Here is a 17975-nt window from a genome sequence, read left to right on the forward strand (position 1 = left end):
TATTGATAGTTCCATTTGTTTTTACCTAGTTTTCTTGACTTTCTCTGTATCTTTCTTTAGCTCCTTGAGCTTTTATAAGATAGTTGTTGCAAAGTCTTTGTCCAATAAGTTTTCAATAGATTTTTTTCTTTAAACAGATTTTGGAGGGCTTCCAAACATTAGCTACCACATCATCAGACTCATTAGCCTCTTGGCATTGATGTATGGCAATATGTGCATGGAGTACTGCCAACATAAGAATCCCACTGACTCTCATTACATAAACAGCTGATTAAATCAGTGCCTGCGTGACTCAGTGCCCTGGTCTTCCCTTTGTCTGTTTCCTAGTTGTTCTCTTATGGTTCAGACCTTAGCCTTCTGATCATATAGTTGGTCTTTCAGGTTTTGAACTGAGTCATCTCTTCAGCATAAACTGTCTGGACCCACATGAGTTGTTTATTTGCATAACTATCCCGTCTGGAATTGACTGTGCTTTTTTCCAGCACCCCATCCCCTTACAGAGCCATTCCTCTGGGTCCCTCTTTCAAGGTTTTAACAGTCCAAGATCAGGAGAGAGATAAATTCTTATCCTGGGATTCAGAGGTAGGGCAACATGGCAGACACAGAGGCACTATTTTCATCTTCATTTTTAACACTGAAATATTGAACTTCCATGCTGGCATTATTAACAGGTCTTTCTGTATGTTGAATTTCTTTCAGGTGACAAAGGAAAACCCAAGACCAGAGAATCTACCACTTCTGAGCCATCCCTGTTTGAGGGAGCCTCAGTCCAAGAACAGCTAACACAGAGAGTTTCAGAGGACTCCCAGTTGGGCCAAATCAACAATCAAGAAGAGCCATTGGAAAGGCATGAAGGATGCTTGAGACCAGAGATAGAACCCCAGAACGGGAAGCTCCCTGGGAATCCAAGCTGTGAACGTGGCAGCTTAGGGACAGCTGGTGGTGTGTGTTCAAGGATCGTAGAGGAGCAAGTCCCTCTAGGGGGTGCTGTCCATGACCGTGACTCCTGTGGATCAGGTAAAGATCCCCTGATTCAGGAAGAGGAAAGTCTCTTCAAATGCAATGAGTGTGGGAAAGTTTTTAATAAGAAACGCCTCCTTGCTCGACATGAGAGGATTCATTCTGGAGTGAAGCCCTATGAATGCACAGAGTGTGGGAAAACCTTTAGTAAGAGCACTTATCTCCTTCAACACCACATGGTCCACACCGGAGAGAAGCCCTATAAGTGCATGGAGTGTGGCAAGGCCTTCAACCGCAAGTCACACCTGACACAGCACCAGCGGATTCACAGTGGGGAGAAGCCCTACAAGTGCAGTGAGTGTGGAAAGGCCTTCACCCACCGCTCCACTTTTGTCTTACATAACAGGAGCCACACTGGAGAAAAACCTTTTGTGTGCAAAGAATGCGGAAAAGCCTTCCGAGATAGGCCGGGTTTCATTCGACACTACATCATCCACAGTGGCGAGAATCCGTATGAGTGCTTTGAGTGTGGCAAGGTCTTCAAACACAGGTCCTACCTCATGTGGCACCAGCAGACCCACACCGGGGAGAAGCCCTACGAGTGCAGCGAATGTGGGAAAGCCTTCTGTGAGAGTGCAGCCCTCATTCACCACTACGTCATCCACACCGGGGAGAAGCCCTTCGAGTGCCTCGAGTGCGGGAAGGCCTTCAACCACAGGTCATACCTCAAGAGGCACCAGCGGATCCACACCGGGGAGAAGCCCTATGTGTGCACCGAGTGTGGAAAGGCCTTCACCCACTGCTCCACTTTTATCTTACATAAAAGAGCCCACACTGGCGAGAAACCTTTTGAGTGCAAAGAATGTGGGAAAGCCTTTAGTAATCGGGCAGACCTCATTCGGCACTTTAGCATCCACACTGGAGAGAAGCCTTATGAGTGCACGGAGTGTGGGAAGGCCTTCAACCGCAGGTCTGGCCTCACCAGACACCAGCGGATTCATAGTGGAGAGAAGCCCTATGAATGCATGGAGTGTGGAAAAACCTTCTGCTGGAGCACAAACCTTATTCGACACTCCATCATCCACACTGGAGAGAAGCCCTATGAGTGCAGTGAGTGTGGAAAGGCCTTCAGTCGCAGCTCGTCCCTCACTCAGCACCAGAGGGTTCATACTGGGAGAAACCCTGTCAATGTGACAGAAGTGGGAAGACCCTTTACAAGTGGGCAAACCTCAGTCAACCTTCAAGAACTCCTATTGGGGAAAGACTTTTTGAATGTAACCACTGAGGAAAATCTTTTGCCTGAAGAAACATCTTACTCCGAATCTGATCATTCATACCAAAGAGAAACCCCACAGTTTTCTTCCCTGTGAGAAAAACTATTGCAGGATATTAATTATCGTCTAAAGACTCATATTGGAAATTGACCCAACCTAGAGCCTTATTGTGCATGTGAGAGTTCATCAAGGAGAGAGACCCAGTGGTTATTATGCACTTCGGAAAGCCTTCAGCTCCATCTTACTTAGTTTACATTTCACTATTATCTCAGGAATTTTTTTTAAAAAAAGAAGGGAGAGACTTAGAAAATGAACTGCAAAAAAGTTTCTTTCAGACTTCCTTGCCAAACGGTGGCACTTTGTCAGATTGCTTAGTTAACTGGTAGGAAGAGGGTTTTGTTCCCATGGTAAAGAACCTGTACTATGCGTCTTTATATACATTCATTGCCATCCACTGTAAGGTGAGGCAGACAGGTCTGGAACCTTTCATCCAACATCTTTGTTCTGAAACATTGTCTCTATTCTTAAGGAGCTTACATTTTAGTTTGAGCCGCTAAATGCTTTTATATGTAAGGAGCTAAGAATTCACATATGAATGGGCATGTTGTTTTGCACCGTTTAAGACTATTTAGGCTTTGATTTTTAAAAGACAAACCTTTTTTTATATGGTTTTAAAGAGCTAATACTCAGACTTTTTTGTGGTCCTGTACTAATCCTGGTTTACTGATTGCTCTAGTTATATGGTAAGTCTTTTAATTGGGTAAAGTGATTCTGCTTTTCCCAGTTCAGTCTTCTTATTTAAAACTTCAGTATTCTTATTTAAAACTGATTTAGCATTCTTAGTATTTTGAATTTCCATATAAAGTTTTATGTAAGTTTTTACTAGAAAAATTATTGAATTTTGAGAGAAACTGAGTTAAATTGGCAGAATAATATGTTTAGAGTCAGCATGTTTGCTGTCTTGTGTCTTCCAGTTTATGAATGTATTATGTCTATATATTTATTTGCTATCTCTTGATTTATTTCATTGTTATTTAATAAGTCTCAATAATAGGTCCTATACAGTTTTTATAAGATTTATATATAGATGTGGGTTTTTTGTTTGGTGGTTTTTAGTAATTATAGATTGCATTGATTTTAAAATTTTCAACTTCCATATAGTCTTTAGTATATATATATTTTTCATATCCTACAATCTTGCTATTTCTTTTGATAGAATGCTTGGGATTTTCTACATAGAAATATCATCTGCAAGTAGAGAAGTTTTATTTCTTTCTTCTCATCTATATACCTATCATTTTCTTTTCTTGTCTTATTGCACTAGCTAGGACTTCCAATATGATTTTGAATACTAGTAGTGAGAAAACATGTCCTTGGCTGGTTCCTGATATTAGGGGGGAAAACATTAGGATTTTAATCATAAACTATGGTGTTAGTTGTAATTTTCTTCATAGGGCTTTCTTTATCAAGTTCAGAAAGTTTCCCATATTCCTAATTGGCTGAGAATTTTTTGTTGCTATGAATGAGTGTTGAATTTGTCAAATGGTTTTTTTTTAATCAACTGATAGAATCTTGTGTTTTTTTCTTCTCTAGCTTGTTGTTATATATTATGTTTATTTGAGTTTTGAATGCTGAGCCAGGCTTGTATCCTTGGAATAAGCCCTACTTGGTCATGGAGTACAGTTATTTTTATATATATTACTGTATTTAATATGCTGGTATTTTGTTGAGGAAGTTTTCCTCTCATTTTATGAGTGACAGTGGTATGTATTAAGTAGTTTTCTTTCTTTCTTTCTTTTTTTTCTTTCTTTTTCCATTGTCATTGTCTGATTTTGGTGTCTAAGTGATTCTGGCCTCTTAACATGTGTTAAAAGGTGTTCTATTATTCAGAAGACAGTGTATAGTATAGAATTGGTTTGGTATCATTTGGTACTACCTAATGATTGGTAGTATTCTCCAGTGAACCATTTAGTCTTGAAGAGTTTTCTTTTGAATGCTTCTTAATTACTTATTTATTTTATTTAATATGTATAGAACTATTCAGTTTCTATTTCATATTGGATATGTTTTTATAGTTTATCTTTTTCTAGAAATTGTCCCATTTCATCTAAATGTTCTTATTTGTTTAAAATGTTCCTTTATCATTCTGAAGGCAGCAGAATCTGTATTTATAACCCGTATTTTATTCCTGATGTTGGAAATGTGTTCTCTTTTATCTTTGTCAGTCTTCTCAGACATATATCAGTTTTTTAAATCATTAAAAAAACCCAGCACTTTATATCATTTTTTCCTCTGTCTTTTCCTTATTTCACTGATTTTTTTTCCCCCTGATCCTTATTACATCATTTCTTCTATTTGCTTTGGTACTATTTTCCTTTGCAGTTTCTTGAGGCGGGTGCTTAGGTTATTGATTGAGGATTTTTTTTTCACTTTATTAATATAAGCATTAAATTCTATAAATTTCCCTCAGTACTGTTGTAGTTTATTATGTTCTAATTACATTTCATTCAGGTCTAAATATTTCTTTATTCAAGACTGTCTGTGTAACCCATCGATTATTTAGAAGTATGTTGTTTAATTTTGCAGTGTTTGGAGTATTTTGTGCTTTCTTCTTGTTTTGGATTTCATTTGTTTTATATTTGATTTGGCTATTTAAATTTGTTGTGGTTTGTTTTATGATCAAAGATATAGTCTATCTTGAATGTTCAATAAGGCTGCTTGAAAAGAATGTGTATCCTACTGTCATTGGGTGGAGTTTGTATATGTGTGTTCCCGATCCTGTTCATTGATGATGTTTTCCCGATTTTGTCTGCTGATTTCCTGCCTCTAATTTCTATCAATAGCTGAAAAGGGGGGTGTTGTCCTGCAGTTTAATTCTAGAATTGTCTCTTCCTCCTTTAAGTTCTGTCAGTTTTCACTTCGTGCATTTCAAAGCTCTGTTACTTGGTACAGATGCACTTAGGATTGCTATGTTATCTTGGTGTATTGACCCTTTTATCATTATTCTTTGTTTTCTTTTTGCTCCTGGGAAGTTGTTTTTGCTCCTGGGAAGTTGTTTTGCTTTGAAGTATTCTTTATCTGATATTAATATAGTCACTATTGAGATTTTTGGTTAATGTTTGCATGGTTTATATTTTTCCATAATAATTATATTTTCAACCTTATCTATATTGTTACATTTCAAGTAATGTAATATGTGAATATTGTGAGTAGCATATACTTGCCTCATTTTTTAATGTTTATTTTACTGATTTCCTTTTAAAAATTGGTATGTTTAGGTCATTTAAGTTTAAAATAATTATTGATATTTTCAGGGCTTACCATTACCATTTTATGATGTTTTTGTTACCTGGTTTTTGTTGCCCTGATATTTGGTTTTGGGAGGTACTTCTTGTTTGTTTTGCCTTCTTTTGAGTAACTTTTAAAAGTTACTAACTTTTAATGTTAGGAATTCCACTTGATATATCTGTGATGTTTTTGAGAATATGTCTTGTTTTTTAGTGGTTACTTTAGGTATTATATTGTACATACATAACTTATCAGAGTGTACAGTATCAACATTTTAGCACTTTGACGTGTAGAAACTTACTTCCATTGGGTACGTTATTCCCCATTCTTTAATATAACTGTCTATAAAGTGTTGCCTTTTTGTATGCTGAGCACCGTATTGGATGATTTTTTTTTTTTTTGCTTCAGCTGTCAAACCATTTTTGCAAAACTCATAAGAAGCACAGTCTGTTTACTCATTACATTGTTACTTATTACATTGTTCTTTTCTTCCTTCTTGAAATCCCAAGTTTCTTCCATTAACAGTTTTTCTTTTTAAATTATTTACCCCAGGAACACCTGTAGCCTGTCTTTTGTGGTAGGTTTTCTGGTAACAGATGTTTTTGTTTTCCTTCTTCTAAGAATGTCTTTATTTCTCCTTCATTCCCAAAGGATGTTTTTGTGGGGCATAGGATTCAGGGTCAACAGTTCTTTTATTTTAGTACTTGAAAGGCAGGTCATTTCCTTGTCTTCCACGGTTTCAGATGAGAAATCTGCTGCCGTTTGACTCATCATTTCTGTATCTGTACTCTATCCCTTTTGTCAAGTACTTTCAGTGTTTTTTCCTTGTACATAGAGTTCAGAAGTTTGATCATGATGCAACCTGCCATAACATTTGGGGGCTTATCCTGTTTGGTGTTTGCTTAACTTTTAAAATTTTGTAGTATATGCCATTTGGAAAAATTGGGAAATTTTTAGTTATGCTTCACATAGTTTTTTCAGCCCCTCTTTTTCAGGGGCTCCAGTAACATGAATGGTGTGCTCTTGTTCTTGTTCCATAGGACCCTCAGACTTGTACCTTTTTGTTTCCCCAGGGTGTTTTCCTCTGTTGGTCATATTGACTAATTCCCATTGAGCTCTCTTTGAGCTCACTGATTCCTTCCCTCTTACATATAATCTACTATTGAGCTCATGCAGTGCATTTTCATTTTGGTTTTTGAATTTTTCAGTTGTTTGATTTTCTGTTTTGTTCTTTTATACATCTTCTATTTCTTTGCCTAGTTTATGATGCCAAAGAAGGACTCAGAATACAGCAAAACTTTTGGTCCAAAGTCATTGGTCTCCGGTAGTTTATCTTACTTATTAGAAATCCTAAATTACCGGGAGGAATGGAAGACCTGCAGTCTTCTTTGTTGTTATCCATAAACCGTTCTCAAGAAAATAAGACTGGGTGACCTTCAGCTTGTTCAGAGTTCTGTTCCCCAGAGAAGATCTGTGTGTAAGATTTCATTGCTCAGTAAGACTTGTTACGATCTGAAGAGTATGGGCTACTCCTCTTCCACAGTCGATATTCCTCTGTGGTTGAACACATTCCCCCACATTTCCCAATGTGTGTAGGACCTCTTTCTTTTATGCCTCTGCTTTTGGTCTTTAACTTCTCCCTCTTAATTCCCTTCTGTGTCCATGATCTGTACCTGTGTTCCTCATCCCTAGGCACTTTATGGAGAAGGCAATGGCACCCCACTCCAGTACTCTCACCTGGAAAATCCTATGGATGGAGAAGCCTGGTAGGCTGCGGTCCAAGGGGTTGCTAAGAGTCGGACACAACTGAGCGACTTCAGTTTCACGCATTAGAGGAGGAAATGGCAACCCACTCCGGTGTTCTTGCCTGGAGAATCCCAGGGACGGGGGAGCCTGGTGGGCTGCCGTCTATGGGGTCGCACAGAGTCGGACACGACTGAAGCGACTTAGCAGCAGCAGCAGCAGCAGCAGCAGGCACTTTGCACCTACCTTGTGCGCTGAGCTGTGCCCTTCTCTTTTCTCTCACAGACTCGCTGTGTGACTCTTCAGTCCACTGCCTGTCCTCCCCCATCATGTCCCTTTCACACCAGTGACAACTAGAGGGTGGTCTCTATCACAGTCACCTGGCTCACGCAGGTCTAAGAGTTCCCTTTTGTCCTCTTCCCCTACCTCCCAGCCCCCTTTGGACTGCTGCCCACCTCTCTGACTTAAATGTCCTTCCCTGCTTTCTCAGTTCTTGCCCTTCTTCAGAGAATCTGTCTTCAGCCCATGTTTAGCATTAAACAGTGTGCTTCCCGGGGTCCATCCAAGGCCACTGTTTTCTCACTTGCAATGTGTTCCATGAGTGACTTAACTCCCATTGAAGGCCTGTTACACCCAGTGAGCTGCAGAGCTCCCCCAAATCTGTGTCTCCAGGGTGAGTGTCTCATGTCTGTTACCCTTTGTTCGTAACTGCACGCCTTCTGTATGTTCACACACGGAGTTCACGCCTGTGTCGCTTGGCCGGAGCCCACCATGAGGACGCGCCCGTAGAACGTAAGAGCACAGACGCACGGCGCTGCGTACGGCCGCCACTGTCTTAAACGGTTAGACATGTTGACTCAGCCTTTCTAGCCAGTTTATGTGTCGGTAATATTGCCCTCATTTTACACTGAAAACTGAAGACTAGAAAGGCTAAGCGATTTGCCCAGACTTGTACTGTTGTTGCAAAGTATGAGGTTAGGGATCGGAGGCCATTTGGGCTGGCCACAGAGTCCATGCCCATATCACTTTCCCAGATCCCTTCATGTGGTGTGATCCTTTTTCCTTGTCACTACTCATTTTTACTAAAACGGATCAAGTAATGCACATTGACCTCTGACCCCTGTTTCTCATTCTGCAGTACATCTTGGCCACCATTTCAGTTTGAGTGTGAAACCATATTAAGTCTTCAGTGCTGGCGTCGTCTCATCACTTTGTGAAAGATATAGGTAATGTCTTGAGTTTGAAGTAGCAGAGAGATCACAGAAGGCTAAGGCTGACTTGGCTGTGGACACTGTGTGTGAGGTGCCTGAGAAACGTCTAAGGCTAAGGTTGACTTGGCTGTGGACACTGTGTGTGAGGTGCCTGGAAAACGTCTCAGTGAGTCCCACTGTCTTGTGTCTGGCTGACCAAGCCACTTGCAGCCATTTTTCTTTCGTCAGCCTCACCTCCAGCCACTGTCCAATTCTGTTCCTTTAACCTTTTTGTTTGCCTCATTAGACACATTAACATTTTTGTTTCCTTCAGTATATGTGTGTGTTAATGAGTGGCCACACACAGCAGTGTATTTTTATATTGATTGCCTCCCTCCCTCACAGAGTGTTTACACAAAGCTGTGTATACAATGGGTACCGTGTATGATATAATGTTGACCACAAAGAGAAACCACATGTGCTTATATGGACAAAATGGTCAGACTTTAAATGGAGTCATGAATGACTGGAAACTCCTCAAGATTATCCAAGTTATGATTACTAGGAAAACATCAAAGAACTCAGCATATTGTCATGCTTAACATTGATGTTTTTACGAAGCGATCTCAGACAAGGGGAAAGGTACAAGGGTTGGAGTCCAGAGGAAGCCAGGAACAAGCTTCAGGAGTTCTAGTGAAGTTGCTGTCACATTCGACTCTGTGATCCGATTGACTGCAGCCTACCAGGCTCCTCCATCCATGGAATTTTCCAGGCAAGAGTACTGGAGTGGGGTGCCATTTCCTCCTCCAGGGGATCTTCCCAACCCAGGGATCAAACCCAGCTCTCCCTCATTGCAGGCAGATGCTTTACCGTCTGAGCCCCAGGGAAGCCTTAGGAGTCCTGAGCACTTGGTTTAAGTTGTGTCAGTGAATTTCAACAACGTGTGTGAAGTGGCTCCTAGGGGAGCTCAGTAGAACCTCAGAGCCCAGTATTTTTATTGGGCACTCTGCTTGGAACATAACAGTTTTGACCTTCAGAAGCATAGCAGGTCAGCAGCATAATACAGAGACAGTGCCTGTCCTGAGCCATTCATCCTTTCTGGGCACGACAGCAAGCACCCCAAAGTCTAAGCCCCTAAACTAGCCAAGGACTAACTCAAGTTCAGAGGATAGCACCCGTGTTAACTCAGTGTCACAGTGACTTACATGGCACCAAAACAGGGACGTGCAGAGTCCTTTAACAAACACTGAGCAAGTACAGTCTGCTATGACAAAAATAAGCCATGGCTTTGAGGTGAAGGTTTAAATACATACAAGTCATTGTAACAATAGTTATATCACACCAAAAATTCTTACACGTGTTCAGGATTTAGTGATGACAAAATACACAGAATATCTGGTGAGAAAGAATCATGCCTCTCAATAAATGTTTTATCTGTTTAGATATATTGCCAAGTGATTTGACTTGCAAATATTCCCTGTATTTGCCTCTATTTCTACAGAGATGTTAACAACCAGGTTAATGCCATGTATTTTCCATTGCACATATGTCAACAGTTTCTCCTTTATTCTTTCTTCCTACTGTTGAAACTTGTAGCCTTGACTTCAAGAAAGAGAAGATTAACAAATATGGGGTCATAATTCCCGCATTGTTAAATGTGCATAACTGGAGATTAAAGAGTGTGTTGTTGCAGGCTTAGTCAAGTTCATGGACCTGTCTGTGAGTTTTACTGAGATGGTCATGGGAGTGTTTTTTCCAGCTGGGAGGGCCCTCTACAGAGATGTGATACTGGAGACCTATACGAATCTGGTCTCTGGTTGTACATGCTGCTCCCCTTGGTATTTAGGGTCTGACCCATAGACCACCTTTCCTGTCTCAGTCATGGGATACCCCGCAGCCTCTGGGGTCAGTGACATCATCCTTGAAATTTGAGGGTTAAAGATTTGTAATCTGTTCACAGGTATGTTACATACCTGACGATTGAATAGTCTAAGCTAAATTATAAATGGGTAACTTACTTTGCCTTCCTTGAAGCAGTGTCAAGAGCATAGGCCTCTAATCAGACCACCTCATTATATACTTCTGTCCTTGTTCTAACCAGATGGATGGCTTGAAGGAAATTTCTGTCTACTGTGATTTTTAAATTTGGAGATCCATGTTTTAAGCATCTATTTGTTGTTTTTGTTTCCCCTCTGCCTATTTTTTGGTCTCTACCTCTCTATGATTGTTTGATTGACTGCTGGGCCCCAGCAGCTTCCTGATGTTAGTTCCCAGACCAGGGATCAAACCTGGACCCTCTGCACTGAGAGCACAGAGCCCTAACCATTAAACCACCAGAGGATACCAAGACTGCCCCTTTCAGGGCTAGCCAGTTCTTAGAGGTAACAGACTACTCTTAGGGGCTATTCCTTTCATCTGTAAATTAAACAACCCCAAACCCCTAATAGAAACCCCTTCTCTTTCTGACTCTTATACGTCAATAGACTATACTTCTCATCCCCCTAAGGCCTGTGCCGGGCAAATAAGGACAGCCTCCATGCTCCAAGGCTTGACAGTATTCAGACTAGCCAATACCAAGCCGTTATCCTGCCTTGCCTCGCCGTTCCTGTCGAAAACAAGCTCTGGGTCGCGCTTTGTTTGCTTCTGTCCCCTGACCCGTCCCGGTCTTCCCCGCTGGGCCCTTTGCGATGTTCCCATCTCAAGTTTCTAGGGATCTGTGGAGCGTAAATTTGCCCCTTTGTGTCAGTTATTACCATTTCTGAGTATCTTACTGTGGTAGATTCAACAGTTCCTGGGTATATTTCTAGAACACGCACGAAACATATTACAACGTCCTCGTAAGGGCCTACAAGGCTCTACACAGGGAGCCTGAAAGTGACACTGGGGATGAACACAAAGCAGCAGATGACAGAACTCCAGGGTCAGGATCCGAGTGTTAGACTCCTTTCTGGTTTGCACGGAAGAAAACTACGTTACCCAGAAGTCTGAGCGCCGCGTGTTTGCGCCGGTACTGGGCCAAAGACAGCTGAGGGTGGGGGTGGGACTTCCGGGCCTTTTAATGCCTGTGCGTCATCAGTCGGTGTCCAGCGCGTGCCAGGGGCTGTAAGGACGGAAAAAGCGGCGCGGCCGCATTTCCCCGGCAGGAGCTGGAAAGGCCGGTGAGGAAGCTGTATCTCACCCCCGCGTCGGTCAGTGTACGAGCCTGACATCCCCCCCGGGTCCTCCGTCACGGGGGTGTCTCCTGAGCGCTCGCCGGGGTCCCGATCCATCCCCACAGCTCTGACGCGATAGCCTGGGCCTCTACGCCTGGGCTACTGAGGCTCGGAGAGCGAAGGTCCGCCTAGGCGTGGCCCGCCCTAGGCAGGATCCGGGCGGCGGGCGGTGAATCCTGGAGCCGCCTCTTTGGCCCCACGCTCTCCACAAGACCCCGCGATGGCGGCGGCGTGGATGGACCCGAGGCGGGTGAGTGGACGGCATTTTTAGCATTGCTGGTTCGGAGAGGACTCCTGGGCGAAGAGGAGGCTACGTAGCCGTCGGGTTTCTCATTGTCCTTGTCGTTTATTTGCAACAAGAGGCTTGTCATTTATCCTCAATCTTAGCACCTTGCCTGTCTCGGTCAGGTGTGTCATCCGTGCGTGAAGGATAAATGAGGCTTTTGAGGTAGAAATTGCTAGGCAGTCAGTGTAGAACTCTGAGACCTGGGTCTTGTTTTCAATAAACATCTCGCAACCTACTCCAGTACTCTTGCCTAGAAAATCCCATGGACGGAGAAGCGTTGTAGGCTACAGTCCATGGGGTCGCAAAGAGTCGGACATTACTGAGCGACTTCACTTTCACTTTCCATTAGGCCTAAAGCTAAATAAACCCTTTGTCCGGAATTCCTGGACTATGTCCTTAGTCTGATAAATTATCAGCACTCAGATCCAGGGAAGTAATTAACTTCTGTTCTTAAACCCATATATCTGGTCCTTTGTAAAATGGCCAGGAGGCATGAAAAAGCGTGGCGACTTAATCCGAGGAGCAAGAGAAGCCATCAGATCAGATAGATCAGATCAGTCGCTCAGTCGTGTCCGACTCTTTGCGACCCCATGAATCTCAGCACGCCAGGCCTCCCTGTCCATCACCAACTCCCGGAGTTCACTGAGACTCACGTCCATCGAGTCAGTGATGCCATCCAGCCATCTCATCCTCTGTCGTCCCCTTCTCCTCTTGCCCCCAATCCCTCCCAGCATCAGAGTCTTTTCCAATGAGTCAACTCTTCGCATGAGGTGGCCAAAGTGTTGGAGTTTCAGCTTTAGCATCATTCCTTCCAAAGAAATCCCAGGGCTGATCTCCTTCAGAATGGACTGGTTGGATCTCCTTGCAGTCCAAGGGACTCTCAAGAGTCTTCTCCAACACCACAGTTCAAAAGCATCAATTCTTCGGCACTCAGCCTTCTTCACAGTCCAACTCTCACATCCATACATGACCACAGGAAAACCATAGCCTTGACTAGACGGACATTTGTAGGCAAAGTAAAGTCTCTGCTTTTGAATATGGTATCTAGGTTGGTCTCAACTTTCCTTCCAAGGAGTAAGCATCTTTTAATTTCATGGCTGCAGTCACCATCTGCAGTAATTTTGGAGCCCCAAAAAACAAAGTCTGACACTGTTTCCACTGTTTCCCCATCTATTTCCCATGAAGTGATGGGACCGGATGGCATGATCTTCGTTGTCTGAATGTTGAGCTTTAAGCCAACTTTTTCACTCTCCACTTTCACTTTCATCAAGAGGCTTTAGAGTTCCTCTTGACTTTCTGCCGTAAGGGTGGTGTCATCTGCGTATCTGAGGTTATTGATATTTCTCCCGGCAATCTTGATTCCAGCTTGTGTTTCTTCCAGTCCAGCGTTTCTCATGATGTACTCTGCATATAAGTTGAATAAACAGGGTGACAATATACAGCCTTGATGTACTCCTTTTCCTATTTGGAACCAGTCTGTTGTTCCATGTCCAGTTCTAACTGTTGCTTCCTGACCTGCATACAGATTTCTCAAGAGGCAGGTCAGATGGTCTGGTATTCCCATCTCTTTCAGAATTTCCCACAGTTTATTGTGATCCACACAGTCAAAGGCTTTGGCATAGTCAATAAAGCAGAAATAGATGTTTTTCTGGAACTCTCTTGCTTTTTCCATGCTTTTTCCAGCGGATGTTGGCAATTTGATCTCTGGTTCCTCTGCCTTTTCTAAAACCAGCTTGAGCATCAGGAAGTTCACGGTTCACATATTGCTGAAGCCTGGCTTGGAGAATTTTGAGCATTACTTTACTAGCGTGTGAGATGAGTGCAATTGTGCGGTAGTTTGAGCATTCTTTGGCATTGCCTTTCTTTGGGATTGATATGAAAACCGACCTTTTCCAGTCCTGTGGCCACTGCTGAGTTTTCCAAATTTGCTGGCATATTGAGTGCAGCACTTTCACAGCATCATCTTTCAGGATTTGGAATAGCTCAACTGGAATTCCATCACCTCCACTAGCTTTGTTCGTAGTGATGCTTTCTAAGGCCCACTTGACTTCACATTCCAGGATGTCTGGCTCTAGGTTAGTGATCACACCATCGTGATTATCTGGGTCGTGAAGATCTTTTTTATACAGTTCTTCTGTGTATTCTTGCCATCTCTTCTTAATATCTTCTGCTTCTGTTAGGTCCATACCATTTCTGTCCTTTATCGAGCCCATCTTTGCATGAAGTGTTCCTTTGGTATCTGTGATTTTCTTGAAGAGATCCCTAGTCTTTCCCATTCTGTTGTTTTCCTCTATTTCTTTGCATTGATCACTGAAGAAGGCTTTCTTATCTCTTCTTGCTATTCTTTGGAACTCTGCATTCAGATGTTTATATCTTTCCTTTTTGCTTCTCTTCTTTTCACAGCTATTTGTAAGGCCTCCCCAGACAGCCATTTTGCTTTTTTGCATTTCTTTTCCATGGGGATGGTCTTGATTCCTGTCTCCTATACAATGTCACGAACGTCATTCCATAGTTCATCAGGCACTCTATCTATCAGATCTAGGCCCTTAAATCTATTTCTCACTTCCACTGTATAATCATTAGGGATTTGATTTAGGTCATACCTGAATGGTCTAGTGGTTTTCCCTACTTTCTTCAATTTAAGTCTGAATTTGGCAATAAGGAGTTCATGGTCTGAGCCACAGTCAGCTCCTGGTCTTGTTTTTGCTGACTGTATAGAGCTTCTCCATCTTTGGCTGCAAAGAATATAATCAATCTGATTTCGGTGTTGACCATCTGGTGATGTCCATGTGTAGAATCTTCTCTTGTGTTGTTGGAAGAGGCTGTTTGCTATGACCAGTGCATTTTCTTGGCAAAACTCCATTAGTCTTTGCCCTGCTTCATTCCGTATTCCAAGGCCAAACTTGCCTGTTACTTCAGGTGTTTCTTGACTTCATACTTTTTCATTCTAGTCCCCTGTAATGAAAAGGACATCTTTTTTGGGAGAGAAGCTATAAAGATGTTAAATTAAACATTTTGACCTTTAAACTGGTCACAAAAAACGTATTTTAAGTACAGGAGCCAATCAGAAATGTACAGATTAAGCACTCAGTTCAGTTCAGTCGTGCCTGACTCTTTGCAACCCCGTGTACTGCAGGACACCAGGCCTCCCTGTCCATCACCAACTCCCCGGGCTTGCTCAAACTCATGTCGTGGTGATGCCATCCGAACATCCCATCCTCTGTTGTCCCCTTCTCCTCCTGCCCTCAGTCTTTCCCAGCATCAGGGTCTTTTCCAATGAGTCATTTCTTGGCATCAGGTGGCCAAAGTATTGGAGTTTCAGCTTCAGCATCAGTCCTTCCAGTGAACACCCAGGACTGATCTCCTTTAGGATGGACTGATTGGATCTCCTAGCAGTCCAAGGGACTCTCAAGAGTCTTCTCTAACACCACAGTTCAAAAGCATCCATTCTTTGGCGCTCAGCTTTCTTCAGAGTCCAACTCTCACATCCATACATGTCCACTGGAAAAACTATAGCCATGACTAGACGGACCTTTGTTGGCAAAGTAATTCTATGCTTTTTAATATGCTGTCTAGGTTGGTCATAACTTTCCTTCCCAGGAGTAAGCGTCTTTTAATTTCATGGCTGCAGTCACCATCTGCAATGATTTTGGAGCCCCCCAAAATAAAGTCTGACACTGTTTCCACTGTTTCCCCATCTATTTCCCATGAAGTGATGGAACCAGATGCCATGATCTTCGTTTTCTGAATGTTGAGCTTTAAGCCAACTTTTTCACTTTCCTCTTTCACTTTCCTCAAGAGGGTTTTTAATTCCTCTTCACTTTCTGCCATAAGGGTGGTGTCATCTGCATATCTGAGGTTATGGATATTTCTCCCGGCAATCTTGATTCCAGCTTGTGCTTCTTCCAGCCCAGCATTTCTCATGATGTACTCTGCATATAAGTTAAAAAGCTGGGTGACAATATACAGCCTTGACATACTCCTTTTCCTATTTGGAACCAGTCTGTTGTTCCATGTCCAGTTCTAACAGTTGTTTCTTGACCTGCATACAAGTTTCTCAAGAGGCAAGTCAGGTGGTCTGGTATGGGACCACCGTATATACAAAATTAAATTTGTTTTAATTTTAGGTACTTTACTAAATTTTGAGGTACTTTAAACTTCAAAGAATATGTATCTTATGTGTGGCTGACCATCATCAGTTCAGTTCAGTTGCTCAGTCGTGTCTGACTCTTTGCGACCCCATGAACTGCAGCACGCCAGGCCTCCCTGTCCATCACGAACTCCCGGAGTTTACCTAAACTCATGTCCATTGAGTTGGTGATGCCATCTAACCATCTTATCCTTTGTTGTCCCATTCTCCTCCTGCCTTCAATCTTTCCCAATATCAGGGTCTTTTCAAATGAGTCAGCTCTTCGCATCAGGCGGCCAAAATACTGGAGTCTCAGCTTCATTATCAGTCCTTCCAATGAACACCCAGGACTGATCTCCTTTAGAATGGACTGGTTAGATCTCCTTGCAGTCCAAGGGACTCTCAAGAGTCTTCTCCAACACTACAGTTCAAAAACGTCCATTCTTCAGCACTCAGCTTTCTTTATAGTCCAACTCACATCTGTACACGAATACTGGAAAAACCATAGCTCTGGTTAGGCAGACCTTTGTTGGCAAAGAAATGTCTCTGTTTTTTAATATGCTGTCTAGGTTGGTCATAGCTTTTCTTCCAAGGAGCAAGCATCTTTTAATTTTATGGCTGCAGTCAGCATCTGCAGTTATTTTGGAGCCCCCCAAAATAAAGTCTGTCACAGTTTCCATTGTTTCCCCATCTATTTGCCATGAAGTGTTGGGACCGGATGCTGTCCGTGATCTTAGTTTTTTTAATGTTGAGTTTTAAGCCAGCTTTTCACTCTCCTCTTTCACTTTCATGAAGAGGCTCTTTATTTCCTCTTCGTTTCTGCCGTAAGAGTGATGTCATCTGCATATCTGAGGTTATTGATATTTCTCCCAGCAGTCTTGACTCTAGGTTGTGCTTCACCCAGCCCAGCATTTCACACGATGTACTCTGCATATAAGTATTTAACTGCATATTTAAGTATTTAACTGTATAATTAACAATATACAGCCTTGACGTACTCCTTTCCCAATTTGGAACCAGTCTGTTGCTCCATGTCCAGTTCGAACTATTGCTTTTTGACCTGCGTACAGATTTATCAGGAGGCCAATAAGTTGGTCTGGTAGTCCCTTCTTTTAATAATTTTCCACAGTTTATTGTGATCCACATAGTCAAAGGGTTTGGCATAGTCAATAAAGCAGAAGTAGATATTTTTATAGAACTCTCTTGATTTTTCTATGATCCAATGGCTGTTGACAATTTGATCTCAGGTTCCTCTGCATTTTCCAAATCCAGTTTGAACATCTGGAATTTCTCGGTTCATGTGCTGTTGAAACCCTGGCTTGGAGAACTTTGAGCATTACTTTGCCAACGTGTGAGATGAGTGCAATTGTGTAGTAGTTTGAACATTCTTTGGCATTGCCTTTCTTTGGGTTTGGAATGAAAACTGACCTTTTCCAGTCCTGTGGCCACTGCTGAGTTTTCCAAATTTGCTGACATATTGAGTGCAGCACTTTCACAGCATTCAAAGCACAGAATGACACATCATTCTATCACCTCCACTAACTTTGTTCGTAGTGATGCTTCCTAAGGCGCATTTGATTTGACTTTCCAGGATGTCTGGCTCTAGGTGAGTGATCACACCATCATGGTTATCTGGGTCATTAAGATCTTTTTTGTATAGTTCGACTGTGTATTCTTGCTACCTTTTCTTAATATTCTCTGCTTCTATTAGGTCCATACTGTTTATGTCCTTTATTTTGCCCATCTTTGCATTAAATGTCCCCTTGGTATTTCTAATTTTCTTGAAGAGATCTCTAGTCTTTCCCATTCTATTGGTTTCCTCTCTTTCTTTGCATTGATCACTGAGGAAGGCTTTCTTCTCTCTCCTTGCTATTCTTTGAAACTCTGTATTTA

General features: G+C 42.2%; 1 protein-coding gene across 1 annotated transcript in view; it reads left to right on the forward strand.

Annotated features, from left to right (window-relative positions):
- LOC147354800 (uncharacterized) overlaps positions 1-17975 on the forward strand; it is a 43176-nt gene that overhangs the window by 12499 nt on the left and 12702 nt on the right. The window contains 1 exon segment of the mRNA XM_086354959.1: positions 700-2123. Within this exon segment, the coding sequence (XP_086211085.1) occupies positions 700-2123 (1424 nt within the window).

Source organism: Bos grunniens, chromosome 18 (genome assembly GCF_055505025.1).
Source record: "Bos grunniens cultivar Pamir isolate PY7600 chromosome 18, Bosgru_T2T1.0, whole genome shotgun sequence".
Classification (NCBI taxonomy): domain Eukaryota; kingdom Metazoa; phylum Chordata; class Mammalia; order Artiodactyla; family Bovidae; genus Bos; species Bos grunniens.